At 35.0% G+C, this 23,084-nt stretch overlaps 1 protein-coding gene across 1 annotated transcript in view; it reads right to left on the reverse strand.

Annotated features, from left to right (window-relative positions):
* The window catches only part of IL1RAPL1 (interleukin 1 receptor accessory protein-like 1), a 756,667-nt gene extending 733,860 nt beyond the window's left edge, over positions 1 to 22,807 (reverse strand). Inside the window, exons 1-2 of the mRNA XM_012649799.1 lie at positions 22,711 to 22,807; positions 19,344 to 19,623 (exon numbers count right to left, since the gene is read on the reverse strand). Coding sequence (XP_012505253.1) covers positions 19,344 to 19,623; positions 22,711 to 22,807 — 377 coding nt within the window. The remainder of the gene's footprint in view (positions 1 to 19,343; positions 19,624 to 22,710) is intronic.
* Between the last annotated feature and the right edge of the window lie 277 nt (positions 22,808 to 23,084).

The raw sequence follows: 23,084 nt of genomic DNA on the forward strand, positions 1-23,084 counted from the left end.
TGTGATTTCCAACTGGGTTTCTTGCTCATTTCTCTGAGTCCTATGTGGGCAGAGGCTATGTCTGTTTTTACTTTCCTTGGGTTCATCAATGATTATCACAGTGCTAGGCATATAATCACCATGAAGTAAGTATTTATTGAATTAAATAATAGGTAGAGGGACGAATAGATGAATAGATGAATGGCAAAGACATTAATTGTACATACACATGCACTGAAGAGTAGAAGGTTTTACAAAAAGAGTGACGAACTCTAGTCACTTGAATGTGAGATGCCTTTGGGAAATCCAAGAGTAGGTGACCAGTAGGTAGGCTAAAGTTAGAGGGAGATTTAGTATTTGGAAATATAAATTGTTAAATTAACAGAATATCTGTAGTCATTGATTTAAAAGCAGTAAATTCTTATATGACAGATTGATTACATTGAGGGCCTCAATTTATGTCCCCCCCGCCCCCGTTTCCATGCTCCCAGTGCAATGTGACTTTGCAGCTCCTCCCAAGAAGAAGTAGAATCTATTTTTCTACCCCTTGAAGTTGGGATGGCTTTGTGACCTTTTTTGGTCAACAGAATGTGGCTAAATTTTAGATGGTGTGCCAGTTCTGAGCCTAGACATCAAGAAGCTTTACATCCTTATATTGTTTTTCTTGGAACCCAGCCCTTCTAGATGAAACACACACACACACACACACACACACACAATCTACTCTGTGAAGGATCAGAGGCCATGAGGAGAGCCCACATTTAGCAACTAAGGCCATACTAGACTAGCCTATATACAGATAACCACAAAACATGTGGGAGATTCCAGGCAAAATGAATAGAATTCATCCACTGTAAACAGCAGATGCATGAGACAGTCCAGCTGATCTATAGGCTCATGATCAATATTTGCTTATTGTTTCAACCTACTGGCTTTTGGAGTGCTTTGCTATATAACCATAGCTAACTGATGTGTTAAGAGATAAAATGCTACAAAAATAAAATGATGAGATCCATTTTAATTAAGTTTCCATAATCTTTTTAAGTACAGAAAATTTCAAACATATGTAAAAGAACACTACTTAACTCCCATATACCATCATCCAACATTTATCAACATATTGCTGATTTAATTCCATCTATTAATATATCCCTACTCATCACCCCAACAACCACCACCTAGATTCTTTTGAAGGAAATTCCTGATATATCTCCTTTTTCAAGGCAATTTTAAGTACATGTTTTAGAAAAGACAACTTGAACTCTTTGAGGAAGAAAGTAACCCAATGCTCTGCTAGAGGCTTGTTAAAGTGATTAAAAGATATTTTAAAACAATTTCATTAAAATTAACTCTTAAATAAGCTTGAACTTCAAAGGGCCAGAAAGGAAAGAGAGAGATAAAAAAGAAATCTTTTCCTGATTGATAAAGGGGCATGTTGGCCCTGTGTATACACATGTGGGGATCACAATTTCTTTCTTTATAATCAGAAAAGAGTTGCCACTCAAGCAAAGATACTTAACACTAATCTGACTTCTGGATGAGACTCAAGACTTTCTTGGGACAAGAAAAAAGGAAAAGGCTATTTTCCATAAGATAATTAGCACACATATTGGAGGGGAGGGGCAGGAATATAACTCAAAACCAAGTTCCAATGACCTGAGGATTTTCTCACAATCAAGTGTCCCATAAGTGTGTGCCTATGGAGGAGGAGGAAACTCTTGTTGGCATAGACAAAGAGGAGGCTCAATGAGGTAGAAATAAAATTATACATTTAACTCTTTTCCTAAGTATATTTTACCCTCAAAATGTGAATTAGCGCTATTAAGTGATTTAGTTGATTGAAATGTTTTAACAAAGACACTTTTCTGGTAGAGAACAAATTGTGTATGAAGTGCAGATATTAACAAACCACTACTTAGTGGCAGCTGTCCAAATAGAGGTGTGGGAAAAATGAAAGGACTTTAACTAGATTCACTCATTCGTTAATAATAAACAAATTGATAGGTCCTAGGGCCAAAAGACTTGATGTGGTTTCTACTGTAAAGTTAAAATTTTGTACAAGGCTTACTGATATTTTGGTTCATGTAACCCATACAAAGATGTCTGATGTTTACCCCATTTTTTTTCATTAGAGGCTCTGAGAGATTCAGAGTATCATCCAAGATTCACACTATTAGAAATTTGAAGATCTAGGAACCATGTCTTCTGGTTCTTAGCCAGTTTTTATACAGCTAGATCATAATACTTCTCTTAGCCAAAAGGCCAAGAAGCAATAAAATCATAATACTTTTCTATAAAGGTTTCATATTTGTACTAAAAACTTTTGATTGTTAAAATGCACATGCACACACACATTTTACAACATCGTCAACATCTATCTACTCTCTGGGAAGTCACCATTGATGATTCACCCCTAACATTCAAACCATGGCAAAATCCTATGAAAGCATTGGACTAGTAGCTTTCTTGGCTTTCCATGGATTCCTACTATCATGGCCTAAGTCCAGACCCTCAAAGTCTCCCATTTGGTTAGCTCTTTCACTGATGTTGCCAGCAGGCCACCCATATGAAGGCTGCTTTCTACAAACACTTGATACCCTCAATCTGACAGCTTTTGTCTGACCTTAATAAATCCACCTGATTACAGTTCATCATTGTCTTCCTGTACCTTTTAGTGTAAAGTTTTAGCTCTTTAGTTTTGCAGCCAAGACCATGAACTGATCCCTTCCTACTTATGTAGCTGCGTCTAAGAATAATCCAAGTCATGGGCACTTTGCTACAGTCATGGACAATTAGAAGGCATATTTAGATTCCAGCCTTATATTATTTCCTCACCTAGGATCTTCTGCAAACCTCCTTTTTCATTTAGCTAAGTTTTACTCCCATATATGAACTCAATCTTATATCTCCAAGAAGACTTTCCTGATTTTTATGCTGAATTACATGCCTCATCTGTGTATCCATTACACTGTTCTTTCATCCCTCATAACTTCTGTCATATCAGACATTAATTATTGACTGACTTAATTTTCTCCCTTGAAAGACTATAAGATGTTTGAGAACAGAGACTGACTCTTGGCCATCATCTGGCCAAGAAAAATATTTATCATAAATAATATCATAAATAATTTTTAAAAATATTTGTCTGAATGACTGAATATCTAGAATAATTTTATCTGTGATATTTAGGCCATCCTGGATCTCCATCTCCATTTAATAAGAAAAAAATTCAAACACTAGAGCCTGAGATTCTGTGCTCAGATGCTTCCCAAATCTATTCACAAGTTTCCTTTCTAGCTTCTGTCTCTTCCCATGCACCACTTTGCACTTTTCACTCTAGCCATATATAGCTGTTGCTCTTCTCTTTCAAAACCCTTTTCCCAAATCACCATGGCTGGCATTGAGCCACTTCCACTGTTTACAATAAAATATCCTTTCCATTTCTCTATCAAGAGAGATCCATCTCGTGCAACCTCAATGCCCTCTGTTCTGTGTAACCATCCCTGAGTCTCTCTGGTTGCAACAGCACTTTGTGACCATATCTCCAACAGCATTTGCCATACAGTGATACACATAATTTTTTATGAGTCTGTCTGTTTTCCCTGGTTGATCGTGGCATCTTCAGGCCAATTTTGTGTTTTGCCTATTTTTCTTTCTATCCACAGAACAAAGTCTGGGCTTAATGTATAGCGGATGTTCAATAAATCTTTGTTAAAAGTACAAACAGAAGAGAACAATATTTCAATTGAATTACATACATTAAAAAAGTATGTATATGTGCGTTTACATATATATGTCCATATATATCATTTAATTAGTGTTAATGTTGGACACTTATAAACAATATGAACATAATGATCAAATACTACCAATAAATCAATTTTAAAGAAAATGATAGATATCCTGAAGGAAATAATATTTTTGTGTGAGGAACAGAATAAGTGTCTGGAGCAATGAACATAAATCTCCCCTAATAGGAAAGTAATCCCAAAGGTAACAATGAAAACATTTAATGACAAAAATATATTGAATCCTTTATTGTGTAAGGGCACCAACAAAAACCATAATTCTTTTAAGATCAGAGGTCTAGTTACTGCTCAGAGTAAACAAGTCTACAGCTTCACATTGAAACAAAAGAGGGAATTCAGAGCTGTCAATTTTATAGCCTCCTTAGACCAGGGAAGCCACAAACGACTCTTGCTGACGAGAAAATTATGGCAATTACAAAAATTGTCAAGGGAAAGGTATGACAATATATAAAAATTTCATGGCTTGACTTTAAAATCAGAAATTAATATTCATGATAAACATCAGAGTCAAGGACATAGAGCTTTGCACTCTAGAGTTAAAGGTCTTAAACTCTAATTTTAGAGTAGTCATTAAGTACTGTTTAGACAAACAAAATTGTTATTTCCTCCAGGGGGGCTATTAGGGTAAAGAGAGAGCTGTCATATTCACCTAATTAATGAAAACAACATTTAGAGATCAAGAAAGTTTTATGTTTTCAAGTCTTTACTTTGTAAGCTAAAGCCTTTGAACAGACATCTATAGACGCAATTTTCACTAGAAATACAATTACTTGAAAACTCCAATTTAGGAACCAGAACAACACTTTTATTCTTTTGTACGAGCTATCTACATGGGACTTCTACACTGTGTCAACAAGGTTAACACACAGGCTGTTACTCTGCACACTATTGGTTTCCTTAATTAAGAACTTTTCAGAAGGTTGACTAATCTGCCTTTCTCCTTCATTTGAAGATCACAGCAGTGGAATCTGGAAGGCACCCTGATGTGTGTTCACTACCTATGATTCCATTTGTAAACTGAATTTAGCTGAAGAGGTAAAGAGTTTTTGTAAAAAAAACAAAAAAACAAAAAAAAATTAACTATGGAGTATACCTGTCACATTTGATGCATCCTTTACATTAGATCTTCTAATATTTTGGAAGGAGGTATAGACCTTGATGTTTATTCTCTTTGAATCATCAACTCTTAAGACTCTCCTAAGTGCTGGGCACTGTGTTAGGTGCTAGATGTCTACCATCAAGAGACTATACAACAGGTTTGATTATATGAAGCATCATCTTCCTGAATCTATATGGGATATAATTCTCTTAAAAGGATCGCTGTCTTAGTCTATTTTGTGTTGCTATAAAGGAATACCTGAGGCTGGTTCTATATAAAGAAAAGAGGTTTATTTTACTCACAGTTCTTTAGGCTGTACAAGAAGCATGACACCAGCATCTGTTTCTGGTGAGGGCCTCAGGTTGTTTCCATTTATGGTGGAAGGCAAATGGGAGCAGGTGTGTGCAGAGATCACCTGGCAAGAGGAAGCAAAAGCGAGCCAGAGCGGGGAGGAGGGGGGGTGCCAGGCTCTTTTTAACAACCAGTGCCTGTGGAAACTAATAGAGTGAGAATTCACTCACTGCCAATGGAGGGGCATTAATCTTTTCATTAATCTTTCCAACCCCATGACCAAAACACCTCCATTAGGTCCCACCTCCAACAACAGGGTCAAATTTCAACATGAGGTTTGGGTTGGGGGACAAACATCCAAACCATAGTAATCACTATCACCTGATTATAAATTCTCACACTTAATGTGGATAAAAATCAGCTGTGTGTATGCTGAACCATCAGATTCCTGATCCTTGTTTCCCCAGAAATTCCAATTCAATAGGTATGTGATAGGATCCAGGAATCCTTTTATTTGTTTGTTTTATAAACTGGCACCTTGGTGATTTTTTATCTAATTATAAATAAGACCATAATTTGAGAAACATTGAGCAGCAGTGGTTTTCAAACTTTTTGGGGTCACATTTCCCTTAAATGAACTTTAAAAAAACCTCTTTATTTAAAGTTGACATCTATTTTTTGTAAGTTTAAAGAAGTTATTTGCTAATAGGAGGGAGAAAATATTATATATTATATAAAGAGAAATAAGATGAGAATTGACTAAGTGAAATAAATATTTCATGGCGTGATTTGATGAAATAGGTTTTAAATGTTCTTTCTTTGTATAATACGCATCACATGTGAAAGAAAAGTAAAATTTATTCATGAGTTTTATCAAATGCATTTCAAAAAAGCTGACAGTCCTATAAAACACCCCAATTACATTGAAACAACTCAGTATCACTACTATATACTGCTTTAGTTGTTCTGAATTAAGAATATACCAACTTGGATTAAGCTTCAAACTTATCAGAAACTCCTGTAAGACAAGCAGGAGAGGAAGATCACTGAGTTTAAGGGGCCTTTTTTTCAAACTAACATTTCAGACTATCCCTTTGTTTGGCACTCTAAGTCCTTTTTACACCCTGGGGCAATGTATCATGCTATAATTTGGGAAGGGAGAGAAGTTTCTTTTGTAAAGTGGAAGAGTGCTATTGTGAGTTTTCAGGCAATTTTAAACAAGAGTACATGTGGAAGTTGAGATTCTGGAGATGAATTTCCTTCATACTACTCTTGTGGCATACCCTCTGGAAATTTTTTGTGCAACCCCAGAAGTATTCAGATTTCAGCTGGCACAGTGCAGCCTTCAAATGTGAGCCTATACACCAAGTGGGCTGGGTCAGCCTATTATCTGATCTTAAGGCACCCTGTTCTTTTCCTTCCTAAAAGTCAGGACACAAGTAATTACTGTTTCAAAGGCTCTTTTCTAGAATAGACTTCCAGCTACAGGAGTGTATTCTAGTCTAGCTTAATTCTATTCTGGCTTAATTCACCGCTGTGCTTTCAATGTCTAGTCCAGTGGCTGCTGCTGTAGAGTAGATATTTAAAAATCTACTGGAATTAATTAAATGGATACAATATCAAAAATCCCTAGCCAATTTAATCACATCAACTTAGATGCAACTAATTCTAAGAACTTCCACAGTAACAGAAATAGTATCCTTATTTTAATGTAAATTAATTGCTAGTTTATCATTTAGTGGATTGGTTTACAGAGTCAATACCAGAAAGAAGCCTAAGCCTCAATATCTAGGGTAGATGGGGTAAAAATTTGTTGTAAGATTATTGCAATCATTCTTCAAATAAAATAGCCATTGAGAATTAAAATAATTGTATAAAATTTTACTAATTTGAAACAAATAGAGGAAGATCTGTCTGAATTATTGAAAACAACAATTTGAAATGTTTTAAATTCATGAATATTTGTGAGTGCGTTGATTATAGAATCAGGAGATCCAGCTTGATTTTCAGTATTTCTGAACATTAGCTTTGGGTTTCTAGAAAGCCATCACTTAACCTCTCTGGGCCTCCTTTGTTGCTGCTGCTGTTGTTGTTGTTGTTGTTCATTTATAAAATGAGGTAACCCCAACATTGAAATCTAAAATCCTTTCCACATGTACATTACATGATTCTAGGAAGATAAGAGCTATTTAGAAGAATTTCTATTCTAAGAAATAGCTACAAATGGCCTGTAACAACCATTTCAAAACAAAGACTAAGATATACACGTGGCTATTCAAAATTAAATAACATTAAAAAGTCAGTTTTTCAGTTATACTAGGAGCATGGAGTGACCTTGGGAATGTAAGCCACAAACTAAGAATGGCAGATCATAAAGCCTTGGAGCCTGAGCCTTGCAAAATCGTGAAATTATCATAAAAGTCCAGGAATGCCTATCTTATAACTACTTTATATGAGAGAATAAACTGTCTGGCTTAAGCCACTTTTCTGTAATATGAAGTCTAACTAATTCAACCTGATGTGGTATTGCTTTGAAATCTTTTTTGTTTCTTTTTTTTTTTTGGCTTTAGGACAATATAAGACATTTTCCTGAAATCGTTGGACCAGACTTCAAATCTTTAAATGTTACTCATTTACTCCATAATCATGACTCTTTTATAGGACTGTCTTTTATGACCTTCAAGGGAGAAAATGGATAGTTCCAGATCTATAATTGTGAGATATAATGAAATCAGTGAAATGCTTATTCAATGACCTCATTTAAGTTTTTATTTTATAACCTCAGATTCTGTATCATGAAGCAGTTACTAAATGGAGACCTGCCTGAAAGCTAGAAATGTCACTGTAAAACCAGCATAAATCTAGGCCAGAGCAAACTGATGAGCAAAGTCAAACCTATTCTTCACCTAGGACTTAAAGAAGGTGAATATAAGGAAGTTGTATGTATCCCAATCATAGTAACCTGGCTGGCTATTTATTTCTTGGGCAATGAGAAATTCTCTGGAAACCAGAATTAGAAACATTTGAAAGTGCAAAGATTTTTCCAGCTAATTCTTCAGGAATTTCAGTGAAGTAATTTTATAATTGATTGCAAGTGTGACTTAAAATCTGTGCAGAGGGAATAGCTATTGAGGGCAGGATACTTGTGTATGTATTTGGGGTAGGTGTGGTGGTATTCATATTAACATTTTAAAATGCTTTCAAAAATGTTAAGGAAGGGAGGCTGTGGAAAAAATAGAAAGTTTTTCAAGAATATGCATTAGTCATTCAACAAATATTGATGGACTGCTTACCATGTGCAAAACAAAAATAGGATATTAAGTCTTCTCAGCATATGCGCAGGGATAGTTTTTGGCTATTACAAAAATGGCTACTAATTTCCCTCATTATCTGTCCCCTTTCTTCATCAATGTAGCAGATGATTTTGGTATCCCACTCAGAATTTCTTCACCAGCTGTTGTACTCATCCCCCAGCTGTTGTGGGTGTTGAATGGTCAAGGCTCACACCTGTACCGTTACAGAATCACCTTAGCACGACAAGAGCCACCTGGATAGAGATGCCTGAGACATTTAAGCTTACTTCAAGGCAGGATAAATTCTGTGATGCAATTTATGCTACAGAGCTCCCTGTGGGATCAGGGTGAGGCTAGACTTTTGAAAACATGTCTTTGCCTGGCTTCTTCCCCTGCATGTTTTTCCTGTGTGCATTCCCTGAATAGATCACTTGCACAAGAATCCCTGTCTTGGGCTTTTCATTTAGGGAAATCAATGTAAGATCCTTAATAATAGTCATATTTTTATCAGGTACATGGGTACTAATTATAAAAACTACATATCCAAGCCATCACTACAGCTTGTTGTAATTATGCAAACAAGTTCTGACCTATGAGATGTAAGTAGAAGTGATGTAAGTAACCTCTGGGATTTGTTCTTAAAGGTAGGAAGGATCATGTTCTTTGTTCCTTTCATTCTACATTTTCCTCCTTATAATAGCATGGATATGATGGTTAGATGGTTTCATCTTGAAAAACAAGGATGCGGACCATGCCCTATAGAGGGCGGTGTTGGAAATACAGAAGAAAACTGAGACCTAGACAATTAGGCAGCCACCATATGAGCTCTGAAATGCTTACATTTGGACTTTTCCTTGACAAACTTCTCTCATGTTTAAGACATTGCTATTTCTAACGTTCTTGTTATACGCAATAGCCTGTCCCCAAACTGCAACAAGTGATCAAAAGATTTTTTTCTTTTCCCATCTCAATGATAATGTTTGTGTGATCAGGGATGCAAAGATGCAAAGTTACATCTGGGAAAGACTAACAAGTGGACCATCAAAGAACCTAGAAAGTATCCCAAACCCCTTCCTTTCTTCATTCAAATGCTGTTTGGGAGAGCAATGATGGGGTAACTCAATTTAAATGTTTCCTAGTTTAATAGCTTAAAGTCTAGGCAATTTTATTTCTTAATATCCTGTGTTTTTTAATAAATAAGTTTAGTTTTGTATGGAAAAGCCTTAAGATATGCCTCTTGCTGTCTCTTTTCCTTTTATTTGTGTTCCATAGCAGGATCAAATATAATCATTCAACTATCATCCCTGATTGATTTTTTCCTTCCGATAATGATCTTGAATCTGTTTTATTTTCTTTGCCATGCCTACCTTTAATACTGTAACTATAGTCCCTCCATTACCTTTATGCCTCAATTATTGTAAAAACTTCTTGTCTGTTTTCCATTTTCTAATTTCTCTAAACATTCATATAGTTGCTCCAAGATACTTCGACAAAAGCTGCTTTCAGTTCTCCATTCCCTGCTTGACACTTGCCTGTTATTTTAGTCTTAGTATTTTTATTTCACTATTGTTTATAGTCATCCTTCTAACAACCATCTACAAAAACCCCATTTTCCAACAAAACTAATCTACTTGCTCTATTAGGAATAAATTGTGGCTTTTTCTTTGTTAATAACAAGCACAGTTGCTACTGTTGGTTTAACTATTTGCAGTTTGCAAGGCATCTTCTACATCAAGGGTCAGCAAACTATGGCCCACAGCCCAAATCCATCCTACCACCTGTTTTTGTAAATAAAGTTTTATCGAAATACAGCCATGGCCATTCATTTGTGTCTTGTGTATGGATGTTGTCTTGCTACAACAGCAGAGTCGAGTAGTTACAATAGAGACTCTATGGCCTGCAAAATCTAAAAGTTTTACTATTTGGTCCTTTATAGAAAAAGTTTGCCAATCCTTGTTCTAGATCATTATTTAATATCTTTTATACTGGTCCTCCTGAAACCTTTCTAACAGAGAAATCTTTCTCAATTACACTTTCCCTAGCCATGAGTTTAGCCTTTAAAGCATTGCTAAAATCACAGGTCCTTAATGAGCTATCCTAAAACTAAACAGTGCCTTTTTGTCTTCTCCATATTCATTGAAATTATCATTCATATCTTTTGCTTGGGAACCACATGCAAAATTAGATTTAGAAAGAGCCTTAGATAATTTTAGCTTCATATTCAACTTTTTCACTTATCTCAAATTTTGCTAATCAGGAGCTATTTTACTTTATTAGGCCTATTCACTTTCTCCTCACTTACTGCATCAACATTAGAGTTAACATTTTTTCCAGAATAGTTTTTAGAAAAAAGGAAAAAAATAACAATTACAGTATGAAAGTATAGCCACCAGTCAAGTCTTGATGAATTGTAAGAGACCTGCATGCCTGGCAAATATTGTTTGCAATTTTAAAATTTACTCATTATAATTACCAATTATGTCATATCATAGGCTTTTAGTAATGTTTGTAAAATATGAAAAAATATGCATGCTCTATTCATGACTGAAAAGGGCTCATAGTTATTTATTTTACCTAAAATGGAAAACAAAGAAAGACTACATAAAATCTCAGAATTAAACATTATGTACCTAATTATTTTACAAATGTTATCTTTTTCAGTAGCCTGTCTTCTTCATATTAATTTGATACTTTCTAGAGAAAATTTATAAGTCTCTGTCCTGGACATGACACAACTGATTTCAAAGAGTTCTCAAAGCTGTGCCTCTTATAGGACTTGGAAAGATTAGACAAAGCTTTTCTTAATCTAGTGATCTAAGAAACTACCCCATCATCACTCCAGCAGAATTTATTTCATCTTCTTAGTAAAAAAAAATTAGGCTGTTATATTGAAGACATGTATTTCCTAGATGGTAAAAAAAAATCAGTAAATCAAACAGTTGATCCACACAGCTCTTGGCTTTTGCTTCCATCTATTGTTTTTTTTTTTTTTAAACAATTCAGAAGGATAGCAATCTGGCTATTTATTGCCCTGTTCAAAGATAGTTTGGTCCTTTAGAAAATGCTTTCATGTCTCAGACATGGAAAGGCAGTTAAAGTTATTATCTTTTCTAGGTTGATCTACCATTTCAGCACCATCTCCAAACATTATCAGAATTATGCAACTGGAAAATCTCATTGGAGCCCATTATGGCAAGAAAGATGTTTTCACCAAAAAAAGTGTAGGAAGAATGCCTGATGTACAGTTCTTCAATTTCAATATATCATACATAGGAGACTCTACATCCAGACTTGACATCTTATTTTAAAGACTTTCACTTGTGTATGACTTTTCACTTTTTAAAAAAGGGACTAGCTTATGTAGGTTTAATTGCATTTTTATAGCCTATGAATTACAGCTGATATTCTCAAGGGTATACTATGGTTTCAATTAAGAGAGGTAGTTTAGAAATTAGGAAATCAAGATTGTGAAACTATACTAGGTCCTTGGAACACATATGCATATGATCATTAAAATTTCTGAGTAGGATATAAAACATTTATATGGACTCTGATTGCCCTGAACAAATTATGAAGATTCCTTGGGGCATAAATGTTTAAGACTTTCTAAAATGATGCTGACATTATATATCCTTTTATTCAAGAATAACTTGATTTTTAAACAATAATCACATAAAACATTAATAAATATTAAAATTATATTCTATTACATAGATGAAAATAAATTACTTAAATTATTTACACTATAGTTATAGCAGTTACTTGTATGAGTCTATTAGATCTAAAATTTTTTGACTAGAATATTTTTATTCATTGGGTAATGAATGCAAATATTTGCATATTGCTTTTAATCTACTTTGAAATATTTTAAGTTGTAATAGAACTCAAATAAATTAATAAAGACCTAACGTTTTGTTGCTTTCTATTTACATCTGGTGACACTGAAGGTATATTCTATTAAAAGACAGAAAACTGTCTTTTGAAATACCAAAAATCATGATGTAGGATAAGCGGTTCATAATTTGTGTTACTTTTAGACAAGAGATGTCCTAAGAAATATAATTCTTTGATTTTCCCATGGAGAATGACAGAATCAGAAAATTGTGTAGTTTTGTATATAGCAGTGTTTTTCACAAGGTATTCTAAGGAACACTAACCCCAATCTCTCATTATTTCATTCAATAAATATTTATTGAGTGCTTTCTCATTGATAAACACCTCACATTGATTTTGATGGGAAAAATGTCCATAGTAATATGTTTGGTATACAATACATACTCTTTATCATTCAGAAAAAGTATCTAAGAAGGTCTATGAGGCAAATACTAAGACACTTAGGTAGGAGAGTCTAAGAGGCATACCCTAAGATTAGCTAGGCAAAAGGTAACTAAGAATCACTGGTGCATTGTCCTCCAGCACTCTGACTTGAACATCAAGGTAGAGAAATATCTATCTTAATGATATTTGTGGGTATAGCTTCTGCTTAATGAAATGGATTACAATTTAATACATAGAAGCCTCACAGCATTTTAAGGAATCATACTATGTTATACTAAAAGGGACAGATAAAGTTCAAATTGAAGAAAGGCCCACTGGGCCATTAACTTTCTATGGATAGGAAAAGGATGGACCTAACAGTCAAAAAGAACTACTCTCAGTAAGGTGAACAGGGTCCTAATTAAGAAACTGATGACATGTGCCCAGCTGGATTTTAGAATTGCTATGGGCCAGTGATTGCTTTGTATCTCCTATCCACACCCATTTCAAATAGGACTGTTTAGTTTGGTTATGCTATCCCTGTCTAACCATTGTATGTTGGCTATGTGAGGGACAGATAACATATGTTTTAAGTTCACAGAGCATTGGATCAAGAGGAGCCACTTCTGGGCAGTTGCAGTCAAGGAACTAAGCTTGATGAAGCTCATTCATAGCTAGAACTGACTTATATAATGAGATCATGAACTTCTAACCTGATCCTGAAGCCACAGTAAGATAAGACTTTGAAGGTCTTAGGAATGGGGTCAGTGTATATTTCATGTGTAAGGCCATGAATTACAGTATTAAAGGCCAAAAGGCAGACTCCGTTGGACTGTTACTTTTATGGCCCTACCAATGAACCATACCTCACAGAATTCAAGACCTTGTAACGTTTCCTACCATATTATCTCTAATCTTGGCTCATGGGACAATAGTAAGAATGATACACAGAGATGCTTAATAAGTGGTTATACATTCTGAGTTGCCACATAAAAAGTCAGGCTATACTGCTGGAAAGACCATGTGAAGAGAGATAGGCCCTTAGAATTCATAGAGAAACAGACTCAGCAAACCCTGCATCATAGTTGATTCCAGCCACAAGTGACCACAGGCAAGATCACCAGAAGAACCACCCAACTGAGTCCAGTCCACATTGCAGAGTCATGTGCAAATAAAATGGTTGTTTTAAGCCACTAAGTTTTGGAGCGTTTTCCCCTCACAATGAGTAACTGAAACGATTGTCTTTGGAGCAATTTAGGAAAAGTCAAATCAAAATAAGCATAAACTAGATTTTCTTCAAGAAATAAATATGTATTATTTAGATAGGCAATGAAAAAAAGGCATTTCAAATAAAGGAACGAAGATTGAAAAAAATAGTAAAAGAGCAGGCAGAATAGTAAGAACACAGCATGTTGCCATGTCATTACTTGAGTTTTGAGGTTTTTCTGCCACCTTTCACAGACTTCTTATGCTTGTTTTTTGTGTTATGTCCATGCTTTTTAGTTGCAAGAGGAAAGACCTAGTAGGAATGGGGCTACTCTGTCTTTGCAGAACCCCATTGAATTCTAGACTATTTTCATACTATCTATAGCAATTTATTACATACTTATTTTCTCTTATGTAAACTACATTAGGGTAAAAACTTTTCTTTAAAACTTTGTAATCCTAGCATTAGCATATTACTTATCACAGAGTGATAAGTAGATGTTTGTTAAATGGATGAATAAATAAATGGATTTCACTAAGTATTTTTTGATACATCCCAAATCTGTGCTTTCAATGAAAAAAAAGTCATTTGGTTTCTAAAGACAAAAATCAAGACTTGGGCAAAGGAAGTAGATACTAGATAGAACATTTATAAATATGTCATTTCAAAAATTATGTTTTTAAAAATTAAAACATAAAAATCCATCACATTTCTATATAGTAGCAATGTACATGTTGAAACTGAAATTAAAATGACAATATCATTTACAAACACTCCAAAGAAAATGAAATACTTAGGTATAAATTTAACAAAATGTACATAGGATTTATATGCTGAAAATTATAAAATGCTGATGAAAGAAATCAAAGAAGGTAATCCTAAATAAACGGAAAGACATACTGTGCTCATAGATTGAGAGACTCAATATATAATAGTAAAGATATCAATTCTTGGCTTAATGTAATTGTTACCAAAATTCCTGTAAGTTTTTGTGGACATAGACAAGCTTATGCTAAGATTTACATGGAAAATAACAGGCCCTACAATAGCTAAGACAATCTTAAAAAAGAAGGATAAAGAAGGACTCATTCTACTTGATATTTATGGCTACCATATAGTTACACTAATCAATACAATTTGGTATTGGCAGAGGGATACACAAAGCTGAAGAATAGAGAATATCGACTTTAACCCATACAAACATGCCCAATGGATTTTGAATAAAGACACAAAAACAACTCAATGAAGGATGCATAACCTTTTCAACAAATGGTGCAGGAGCAACTATACATCCAACCCCCAAAAACTAAACCTCAATGTAAATAAACCTTACACTTTATACAAATATTAGCTCTAAAGGAATCACAGCTTTAAATGTAAAATAATCAAACTTTTGGCAATTTTTTAAATTTTAGAATTAAAAATAAAATAAGAGAAAATTCTCAGGAACTAGAGTTGGCAAGGAGTTTTTATACTTCACGCCAAAAGCATGATCCATAAATGAAAAAATTCACAAATTGAATCTCATCAAAATTAAAAACTTTTGCTCTACAAAAGACTCATTGGGAAGATGGAAAGACAAGCTATAGTCTGGCAGAAAATATTTGCAAACCACATATCAGAAAGAGGACTAGTATTTAGAACATACAAATAATTCTCAAAACTCAACAAAAAGGACATAAATAATTCAATTATAAAATGGACAAAAACCATGAATATGTTACTGAAAAGGATAGAGATGGTAAATCAGCACATAAAAATATGTTAGTCTTCATTAGCCATTAGGAAAATGCAAATTAAAATCAAAATGAATTATCACAATACGCCTACCAGAATGGCTACAGTTAAAAATAGTGACAACACCAAGTGCTGCAAGGATATGCAGAAACTGGATCACTTATATATTGCTGATGGTAATGTAAAATGGCACAGCTACTTTGGAAACTACTTTGGGAGTTTCTTATAAAACTAAACACATAACTACCATTCAACCCATATTCACTCAAGCATTTATTCCAGAAAAATGAAACTTATATTCCACAAAATATTATACATGAATGTTCATAGAAGCTTTATATTTACTATCCCCAAACTGGAATCAACCCAGATGCCCTTTAACAAATGAATAAAAACTGTGGTATGTCTGTAGCATGGAATACTACTCAGCAATAAAAATGAATGAACTAGGAATATGTGCAACAACTTGGATGGACTTCAAAGGAATTATGTTGAATGAAAAATCCCATTCCACAAGGTTATATACTATATGATTCCATTTATATCATATTGTTGAACTGACAAAATTATAAATATAAATAATAGATTAGTGGTTGCCAGGAGCTTGGGATTGCGGTTGGGTAGAAATGAATGTAGCTATAAAGGGACAACAGTAAGAACCCTTGATGTGATGGCATTGTTCTGTTTCTTAACTGTGTCAATGTCAATACCCTGATTATGATATTATACTATAGTTTTGCCAGATGTTACCATTGTGCAAATTTCTATTATTTCTTGTAACTAAATATAAAATACAGTTATCTCAAAAATAAAATTTTATTTAAAAAATAGGGGGCCAAATAGTATGCTACCATTTGGGGGGTATTGGAATGCTTACATGTGCCCCTGCTAGCTCTACATGTGAAACTGCTAATAAGGCATAACTCTGAAAATAAGAATTAAAAACTAGAAGTCAAGAATATAGGAAAATTTTATTTTTCATTAAATAAACTTGTTTTTATACATGGTCATAAAAGTAAAATAAACAAAAGAAACTGTTGCACAGCTCTCCTCCATTTGCTTTTTCTTTTTTTTAATTTTTTAAAATTGATTTAGGGGGTACAAGTACAATTTGTTACATGGATATAGTACATAGTTGTGGAATCTGGGCTTATAGTGTAACCATCACCCGAATAGTGTAAATTGTACCCATTAAGTAATTTTTCATTCGCTTTTTCATGTAAAAACTAAAATAAAAATTCAAGAAGGAGAAAACTGAGTAAAAAACCCAAGTACTATTGAGCAAAGAACTATGTGATATTATTCTGTCTAAAATAGATATTAAGGGAAGGGAGTAAAAAAGTTCTTATTCATTATAATGATAGTAATCTTAGGTGTTTCCATTATTTACACCATTTAATTGCACATATTTAGATGTAAATGCAAAGTAGTTGTATATGAAAGCCTTCTGAAACCATTTCATTGACAAGTTAATACCCAGAACACTTATCAGAATGACTAGAACCTTAGAATAGAAGCTAATATTTTTGAACTTTTGAAATTCTTTGCAAGTGGATTACTTAAAAACTAATGGTGACAGTTTTGTGGCCTGATAGCTAACAATGTGCCAAAATGTCAGTGACTCAACTAACAGCCCTTGGGCTTTCTTCACGTCAACACCAACTCATGCTATTTCAAATGCTGTTTATAAAGATTTTGAGTACCCCTTTCCAAATTGGAAAAGGAAGCCATGGCAACACTAGCTTCAAATCAATTGGCATATTTGCATTTCAGTGATAAAGTATCTCTTTTTGCAGTTTATCACTTTCTCTAGGATGCCGTTTGACAAACATGCAACCTTAAAGTGTTTATCTTTAGTTTCACCTTGCATTAAAATGTAGGCATATGAATATACGGCAAGTGTCATCATTTTGGAAACTTTTCAAACTTTCATTCATTATTGCAACTATAAATTCAGAGGCATTTTAATGCAATTTCTCAGAGCATTGGATCACAGTGGATATTTAAACACATCAAAGAATTGCAACCTCAGTGCTTTCAAAATTCAGATTACTGATGTGAACACATCATTATTTTTGCATCAATAATAAGTGATGAAATGAAGTGTTAGACTAAGGACGTTCAACTCAATTCTAATCTAATTCTAATGTGAGGACACACACTTGCCTGTCTTGAAGAATCACCTCCCACATGCATGAACAATCAGAAACAACGATTTTTTAAAAGAAATACAGCAGATACGAAATTAAAATCAAATTACTATTGGTCAAGTGAGAACGGCTGGTCCAAACAGTACTCTTTAAGTGTACTAGTAGGACAGTTATTTATCTATGCTCCTACAAAACCTCTACTTATATCTGGAGTTATGTTTGAACATAAAATGATCAGTAGACCCTAAGAGAAAGAACAAGAGTTGCCAAAGGAATGATGCATTTGTTCTTTTAAAATCCATTAGGCATCTTTCCCAAGCACAACCCTTTGTTTATGTTCATTTATATTTTCTAACATTAACTGTAACGTAATATATCGTGTCAGTGTTAAAAGGATACATTTCTGTTTAACTTTTATGTGACTTTGACCTATCTTAATGTCCTAACACACCTGTAGCCATGACTCAGCATAAAGGTAATTCTTATAGGTCACAATGAGAGGGAGGCATGATCCTTATGACAGGGGAGTGATAGGTGCTGATCAGAATTTCAGAAATATTAGTCTAATTTTTATCTGAAAAAGACACTAGGTGATTCTAAGACTTTCTCCAAGTTGAGAATCAACTGCTTTAGATTTTCCTTATTTCTCTAAATAAGCTGAAATACAGAAAGCCAAAAAATAGATTTAAACATACCCTCTATCTGCCTATAACCCAGCTTTGCTAATGTTCTAATAGTCTAATGACATCCACGATCATTCATGAAGGGTGTGATTCACAATCCATGAAGGGCTAAATGCTTAAACTGAGATTTTTAACTGCTAATGTATTACACAGATACTGTTTCAATGCATTATCATTAAACAAACTAAATATGTCTCTTCCACAAGCTGACAAAGATATGTAGATATATGATGAATTTCCTTGGGGACAAAGGCAAAGAATTTGTTATTAACTTTGGTATTGGCCCTGAAAGATTAGGGAGAATTTTTGTATTGATGCAGCAGTTTTAGTTAACAACCTGATCTTGACCACAACCTTTGTATTCCCTAACATGGCAATGCTGCCTTCCTCTTCCTGTGCACATACACATATTACCTAAATCATCTTTGCAGATGTGTGTGAACCAGAGGTATCCATGCTCTATCTGTCTGTGAAGGGCAATAACAAAATGTTACAACCCATTTAGCAATAAACTATGCATCCTTTATGCAAGTCTTTGCTTACATTTTATTTGTAACATTTTACCTCCTCTATAAATTTTATTTCATAGTCTTTAGTAATTTCTGGTAACATAAGTAGATACCCAGATGGTATCTCTTTTCTCCATAAGTTAGAAATAATGTCTCAATATAAATTCTAATCCCATCTTTTTATGATTTAGATTCTAAATTTTAAAAAGCAGCAACCCATGCAAATATTGAGACCATACCTTTAGGCAAAAGAGTTAGCAACCAAATTTAAGTATGAGAAAGCAGCATGTGATTTCTTTGATTCAGCAGTAATAGAATTAAAAGAATACCTGATGACACAGGCATAGAGGCCACTGTCCTGTAGCAATGTTGGCCGGAACCAAATGGAGTCTTCTTCTTTGCTCATTCTGCTTCCATCAAAGGCTATCGGTTCTTCAAAGTCTCCAGGACCAGAACTTTTGTACCACATCAAACTGAGTCCAGCACTTTGGGCAAGGGAGTAATTTGCTCTGATATAACCATAAAAGAGTGCACATTTGATTCGAACAGGCTCTCCCACCAAAACTTGATATTTCTTGATATCAACAGACCAATCGGTGCATCCATCGGCTATAGTAAAAGAAAAGAGAGAGAGAGGAAAAACATTAGAGAAAAATTCAGCAATTAGTTCATTCATTCAACACATATTTACTGAGTATTTATATTGGGTCAGATTTTATTCTAGGCACAGAGGATATAGCAATGAATCAAACTGAGAATGGCCTTTAAAAGTAGTTTACCTTGCTAACAAACAATGTACTCTTCATTTAGTCTGATTCTGCTGGTATTTATTAGTTTATATCCATGTGCTGGTTATTGATTTATTGCCTCTCAGGTCTAAATATACCTTTCTGCCTGCTCTGTAAAAATAGATCTGGGCCTTTGAAATGTTTTTTTTTCTTTGCTAGCTGGTACTGAAGTTTTGCCAGTAGAGGGTACTGGTGAGACATGGCAGGAGGAAAGAGTTTTGCCTCCTAGTTCCAGTGTGCTCGCTTGGCAGGTTCTTGCAGTGTGTGAAGCTTCCTCAGCACCTGGCTCCTGCAGTGCACGGCAGCCAGCAACTTGGTGATGTTTTCAGCAGAGCCTCAGGTAAGACATTTTGTTCCCATGAACAGCTTTCCCAGGGACCTTAGAGAGAGGATCTCTGTTAACTTCCAGAGGACAGATTTTTAACAAGTTCTGCTAGTGTGGCAACTCAGTGACTTCTGCCATTCAGTAAACCATGGTTCTACCTTCCCAATAAGGTTTGAATCTCTGCCTCTGGAAATGAAAAGTTAGGGACTTTTTCTTGGGTGCTGTATCTCAGCCCTAGGGGTAAAGGCAGCCACTTTTCTATTCTTTAGGTTTCTCTTTTCCTAGGGACTGAATGTTTGTGACTCCCATCTCCCAATTCATCTGTTGAATTCCTAACCCCCAATGTCATGGTATTTGGAGAGAAGACCTTTGAGAAGTTATTTGGGTTAAATGAGGTCATAAGGGTGGGGCCCCTCCTGATGGGATTAATGTCCTTTTATTTTCTTTAAGAAAACATCAGCAAGTAAGTTGCCCTCCTGAGAAGAGACAACAGAAAGCGCTCTTGTGCGCGTTCGTTCTCTCTTTCTCTCTCCCTCTCTCTCTCTCTCTCTCTCTCTCCTTGTGCTCACAAAGAAGAGATCAAGTGAGCAATACAGCAAGAAGGTAGCCATCTTAAAGCCAAGAAGAGAGCCATCACCAGAAACCGAATTGGCTGGTACCTTGATCTTGGACTTCCCAGCCCCCAGAATAAATGTCTGCTGTTTAATACATCCAATCTATAGTATTTTGTTATGGCAAGCCCAAGCAGATCAATATATTTTCTTTCATAATAGCCAATCCTTTCATTACTACATGCCCCTGTTACACTTAATAATTCTTTGTACAAATTTTCCCTGTTCAAATGACTGTGGTTTTTCTCTATGATTGGACCCGAACTGATAAAATTACAAATAAATGTTTTACAGCCAAACAAGATAGAAAGAAAGAAAACAAAAGTGAGTTGAGCTCTGGTAGTAGTTTATTCACAGCTAGAGACAGAGATAGATGGTCACTTTGCTCTGACTTCTGGGAACATCAGGGGAAGTGAAAAAAAGAAACCATTGTAGGAAATGGGGAGGATAGGGGTGGGGTATGGTTGAGCTTTCTGTGTTTCCTGGAAGCACTATCTTCCAAATGGCATCTTGTCACCATTTTTTTTTTTTATCACTCCTTTCCTTGGACACACATATACAACAACAGGTCGTCACAGGGCAAGTACATCAACATTATCATCATCACAGAGAAGCTGTGGATTTATTGCTTAAAAAAGGAAGTTGTCCAACAGTTATCAGGAAAATCAATTTGACATTGCTCAGAATATACAAATGTTGAGCAAAAGGGCAAAGACCAAGCAAACAGAACCTCTGACACCAGTAAAATCTGAATATTGCAAGCAGGGTTAACCTCACTACAAATTAAAAAGAGCAAAGCCTAAAGGCTCCGAGAGCCGAATGAATAGTATAGAATTCAAGAGAAGAAAAATGATCTAGAAAGATGAAAAAGAAGACATACACTAGAACAAAGAAGAAACATAATAACATATGGAATCAATTATTTACATTTATTATTTTAAAATTATATCTAACATCTAAAAAGCACCTAACTATGTGCCGATGAGTTTACAAATTTTCACCAACCCTTCACAGAAATATCCACTAAGGGTTTGAATTTCCTGTTCCCTCGACTTGGAAACTTTTTCCATCAACCAACTGCATGGCGTCCTCTCTTCTTCCCTCCAAACATCACCTCCTCAGAAAGGCCTTTTCCAATTTCCCCATATGAAACACTGCTTTCCTAATTCCTGGTTACTTGATCGAGAGACTGCTTTAATATTTTATTCATAAGAATTATTGCTATCTGATGTTACATTATGTATCTCCTTTTTTGCTTTCTGTATCTCCAACAGAATGTAATCCCCTGAGGTCAGGGATGTTGTCCTTCTCACTCATTTCTTTAGCCTCATTCCTTACAACTGTGCCTACAAACCAGTTCAACACATATTTATTAAATGAATGGATGGATGCATACAAAAATAAACAAATGAATAACCAAACAGTACAGTTGGAGAAACTCCATGCCAGCTAGTGAGCGTGAGTGCTGGGATTCTCACCCAGCTATATCTGAACGTAGAATTAATTCTCCTTACCACCACATATTCTTTTTTTTTTTTTTTTTTTTTTTGAGACAGAGTCTCACTCTGTCGCCCTAGAGTGAGTGCCCTGGCGTCAGCCTAGCTCACAGCAACCTCAAACTCCTGGGCTCAAGCAATCCTTCTGCCTCAGCCTCCCGAGTAGCTGGGACTACAGGCATGCGCCACCATGCCCGGCTAATTTTTTTTTGTATATATTTTTAGTTGGCCGATTAATTTCTTTCTAATTTTTTTTAGTAGAGGCGGGGTCTCACTCTTGCTCAGGCTGGTCTCGAACTCCTGAGCTCAAACAATCCGCCCACCTTGGCCTCCCAGAGAGCTAGGATTACAGGTGTGAGCCACTGCGCCCGGCCATCACCACATATTCTTAATAAAGGTGTCAGTTTCACAGCTTTCTTTGATTTAGTTAATTTCAATTACTAAATTTTTATTAAAGGGGTATAATGAGGTACTACCTAGAGTAGATGTGCTGGAAGTTTGATGAACAGCATCAATGTCCGAGTTATCGTCATCATTCCTGTCAGTGACTGCCACAGAGCCAGCGTACCACATTAAATAGGATGAAAGAACTACACAGAGATGCCAGGGTTATGTGATATTTATCTAAACAATTTTGCACATTTGTCCCATTACATAAAATGAATTCTAGGCGAGATTTTAGTTTAAACGGTTATAATTCTGGTGGTAAGCATGAAATTATTTTGTTTTACCACAATATGAATTACAATTTTAGAATCAAGTTACTGTAACTGAGGCTATTTGCCAAAGAGGATATTGCTGCCAGTGAAAAAGGTTGAAACCCCTTCGAGGTAGCTGTATAAACAGTAAG

This window comes from Propithecus coquereli, unplaced genomic scaffold (genome assembly GCF_000956105.1).
Source record: "Propithecus coquereli isolate 6110/MARCELLA unplaced genomic scaffold, Pcoq_1.0 Scaffold303, whole genome shotgun sequence".
NCBI classification, from domain to species: domain Eukaryota; kingdom Metazoa; phylum Chordata; class Mammalia; order Primates; family Indriidae; genus Propithecus; species Propithecus coquereli.